The following is a 4,011-nucleotide window of genomic DNA, read 5'->3' on the forward strand; positions in this document are numbered from 1 at the left end:
GGGAGGGGGAGGTTGCAGTGAGCCAAGATCACACCACTGCACTCCATCCTGGGCGACAGAGTGAGACTCTTGTCTCAGAAACAAACAAAAAAAAAGAATGTAACTGAGTAACGGAGGTAGCCCCTCAAGGCCCTGGCTCTTGAAGGATGCCTTACTGGGCTGGGCTGGGTGGGTGGACATGCCACCTTCCACGGTGCCACTGTAGAGCAAGACACGGAGGGAAAATTCAGATTTGTCCTTGATTTCTAATAGTGGTGTTGGGGGGGTGTCCACGTTTTGTGCTTTAATCAGCCTGTGGAGCCCCTCCTGTGTCCAGAGGTCGCTAGCCTAGTCCCAAGCTAGATTCAGATTCAGCAAGGTATGTTTAATCTGTTTTCTCCACTAAACCCCACCTCCCTTTCAGAGAACACCTTCAAACGCATCGGACCCCCACTGGAGAAGCCCATGGAGAAGGTACAGAGGGTGGAGGCCCTCCCAAGGCCTGTCCCACAGAACCTGCCGCAGCCACAGATGCCACCCTATGCCTTTGTGCACCCACCCTTCCCCCTGCCGCCCGTGCGGCCCGTGTTCAACAACTTCCCACTCAACATGGGACCCATCCCAGCCCCGTATGTGCCCCCGCTGCCCAATGTGCGGGTCAACTATGACTTTGGTCCTGTCCACATGCCCCTGGAGCACAACCTGCCCATGCACTTTGGCCCCCAGCCACGGCATCGCTTCTAATGGCCCGGAACCCCCACTGAGCAGGACAGAGCCCATTTGGGGTGGGGGTGTGGGATGGAGAACACTCCCCTCCCCCAAGGCTGGTGGCTGTGCCATTGCTTCCTAAGTCAGGTTGAAGGGTAGGCTGGTTTTCTTCCCACCTCTTTCCTAGAAGGGCCATTGCTCCTGAAACAGTGGCCACAGCTGCTGGCCCTCTGGGGGGCCTGCATGGGATTGGTTTGGCTCCCACTCGGCAGAGTCAAAAGGGCCTCAAAGCCCTTCTTTGAAGAGTTCTGCCATCCTGGCAGGTAGCATGGTGGCCCTGGCTGCTGTGTCACTCCAGTCCCTGCAGAAAGAAACCAAGAGGAAATATTTTGCCTCCATTCACTTTTTCCCCTAGCAAACACCAGGGAAAAAAACCTCTCAGAATTAAAACCACATGAGCCTTCCTTATATAGCACAGACAGATCCATAATAAAGATGAAAATGGTGGAGTTCAGAGAGAATTGCAACGTGAACTGCCCCTCCTCTCCCCCCAGGCCACCAGGGGTGACCCTTCTGCCTTATCCCCTTATCCATGGTATAGGCCCGGGCAGGCCGCAGTGCCCCTGCTGCTCACACCTGGGCCTTTCCTTGGAGCCAGCCCCTGGGGAGCAAGGCAGCTCCAGGGAGCCTTTTCCCTGGAGGTCCTCACAGGGGCTCCAGGTTGGGCAGAGGGAGCTGTGCCCACAGGCCTGGGAAGCATTGCTCAGGGTGGGGGCTGGCATCATGGCCTGCAGAGGCACGGCCACAGCTGTAAGGGCCAAGATGCTTCCCCCCATCCAGAACCCATGTGCCACTATAGAGAGCATTGAGGGCACCTCTCCTCTCCCTTCTTACAGCCTACTTAGATCAGGCAGCAGCAGAGCCATCTTGTGCCATGGGTTTTGTTCTGTTGCCATCTACGTTTCTCTTCCTCAGTCTCTGGAAAGTCAGGCTGATAAATCCTTACCCAGGCTAGACCATTGCAGCATGCTGTATGGTTCTGAAGCTGGCCCATCGAAAGATCCTCTTGAGGTAGCTGGGACACAGACCTGGTGGCCCTGCCAGGCAGCCCAACTGCTGGGGAAGACATTTCTGCCACCCTGGGTGATGAGTAGCTTTTCCCCTATGGTTTTCTGGGGGAGGAGTGGGCCTCCTTAGGAGGACAGGTGACCCTGGGTGCCACCCCTGCCTGGCATGAGCCCCTGTGTGTTCTCAAGTGTTTGGTGAAGGCAGGTAGATGGTGCTGTCCAGTACCCCCCATATGAGGGCCACTTCCCTTCTCATGGAGTCAGCTGAGCATCAGCTCAGCCCTGCCATGTACCTACTCATTCTCCTTGCCTCCTGTCCATCCCTGGGTTTCCAGATGTGCCTGAGTCATCACTCTGGCCCATTGGCAGATGAGAGGCCTGAAGCCGTCCTGGCCACAGGTGTCACTTTCTCCTTCTCTTCTTGGCCTGCCATGTCCTTGTGTTGCCATGGGGTTCCGAGAGGTTTGGAGTTCACAGACCTCAGACAGGGCTGACCCCGACAGCCATTAGGGTGGGGCTGCTTCAGCCTCTGGGGCAGCCCTCCATCCTGCAGCAGGGCTGCCCCACCCAAGGTCCCCGGGGCTGGAGGGCACCATCATTCACTGTCAGTGGCTTCTCAGATGTATTTCAAGTACTAAAGCATATTTAAAAAGATCTAAGATGGGCCAGGCATGGTGACTCACACCTGTAATCCCAGCACTTTGGGAGGCCGAGAAGGGCGGATCACCTGAGGTAGGGAGTTTAAGATCAGCCTCACCCAATATGGTGAAACCCTGTCTCTACTAAAAATACAAAATTAGCCAGGCGTGGTAGCACATGGCCTATAATCCCAGCTACTCAGGAGGCTGGGGCAGGAGAATCGCTTGAACCTAGAAGGTGGAGGTTGCAGTGAGCTGAGATCTCGCCATTGCACTCCAACCTGGGCAACAAGAGTGAAACTCTGTTTCAAAGAAGGTCTAAGATACTCATTCTTTCTGCCTTTTCCCAGGATGGAGGCTTTGAAGACAGCTGATGACCTGGGCATGGGGTAAGGGTGCGCTGGGAGGCCAGGCCTGGGGGCAACCTAATGCTAGGTCCTTGCCGGCTCCCCTACCTGTTGGGCTACCTAAACTTTGCTACTAGCCTGAGTGATAGTGCCTTGGAAAGGCGGGCTCCACGAAGCAGCAGCAGGATTGTCTTCAGTACCTTAAACGTGCTCCCTGTGCTTCCCCTGGGAGGGTCTCTGGGAGCAGAGGGAGGCTGCAGACATCCCAGCTGAAGTGTTAGTGACCTCAGGCCCCAGGAGCTTCAGCTCCTTCTGCCCTGCACCCCAGGCATGTGGCCCCAGTAGGGGCCCAGGCAGGACAAAGGGAGCAGGCAGCAGCTGCAGGAACAGTCCCAGACAGGTGCTGGCCCCAACCCTGGCAGGGAACAGGGAGCCCAGAGTGATGTTTCTCCTAAGGCCAAACCCCAGGGCATCTCTTTTTAGAGGAATTCCAGCTGTTTATGGTCACACTGGGCTGGTATTGAAGGAGTTGCTGCCTTTTTCCTTGGAGGGCCCCTGATTCTTGAGGATCCTCCCCAGCCCAGGCACAGGGGGTCACAGGGCTGCCATGAACACCCACCTTGGACCTCAGGCTCCTGCCTGCACCAGTGACAGGGCTGGGGAGAGAAGCACTGGGGGTCTTCTGATCAGCCAGCAGGGTCCATTCCAGTGCCCAGAAGTCAGACCACAGGCAACCCTGAGGCAGCTGGGGCACCTCCTCTCTGCCCTGCAGGGCTTGCCCCAGGGCGTGAGGCTCCCCAGCCACAGCCCCCCCCTTACTTGCCTTAAAACTGGAGAGAGGAATCTAGTATTTGCACTTAGCAAAATATTTAAAAACTGAAAAAAATGTGCATGATCCGTCACTTTGTATAAAAATAGAAAAATGATTAAGTAGTTAAACCTTTTTCTTTACCTTCTGGTAGTAAAAATAGATAAAATAATTCGTTTATACTACTGTGTGTAAAAAGCCTGTATCATATGTAACTGGGACTTATGTAAATAAATGTTTGTGCGTTCTGCTCCATCTGGCTTCATCTCTCCCCACCGCTGTCCGGCAAGTTACAAGGACAGCTGGCAGATTAGTCCAAGTGATTCAATCTAAACCAGCATCCGCACCTCCCCAACTGTGTCTCCGCAGGAGCAGGCCCGGAAGGCACACCTGTGTGTAGTAAGAGCCCCTACCCCTACCCTGCCAGGGAGGAAGATCAGGTGATCTGCTAGGCAGATCACACT

At 55.2% G+C, this 4,011-nt stretch overlaps 1 protein-coding gene across 4 annotated transcripts in view; it reads left to right on the forward strand.

The window, feature by feature from the left end:
- Positions 1–1,205, forward strand: part of RNF216 (ring finger protein 216) — a 166,622-nt gene extending 165,417 nt beyond the window's left edge. For all 4 annotated transcript variants that reach the window (XR_005201115.1, XM_017533820.2, XM_017533822.2 and 1 more), the window contains one exon: positions 404–1,205. Coding sequence is in view for 3 of the 4 variants with exons in the window: in XM_017533820.2 (XP_017389309.1) it covers positions 404–723 (320 nt within the window). In the remaining variant the exon portion in view is untranslated. The remainder of the gene's footprint in view (positions 1–403) is intronic.
- The last annotated feature ends 2,806 nt before the right edge of the window (positions 1,206–4,011 follow it).

The sequence above is a fragment of the Cebus imitator genome, unplaced genomic scaffold (genome assembly GCF_001604975.1).
Source record: "Cebus imitator isolate Cc_AM_T3 unplaced genomic scaffold, Cebus_imitator-1.0 Scaffold82, whole genome shotgun sequence".
Lineage (NCBI taxonomy): Eukaryota > Metazoa > Chordata > Mammalia > Primates > Cebidae > Cebus > Cebus imitator.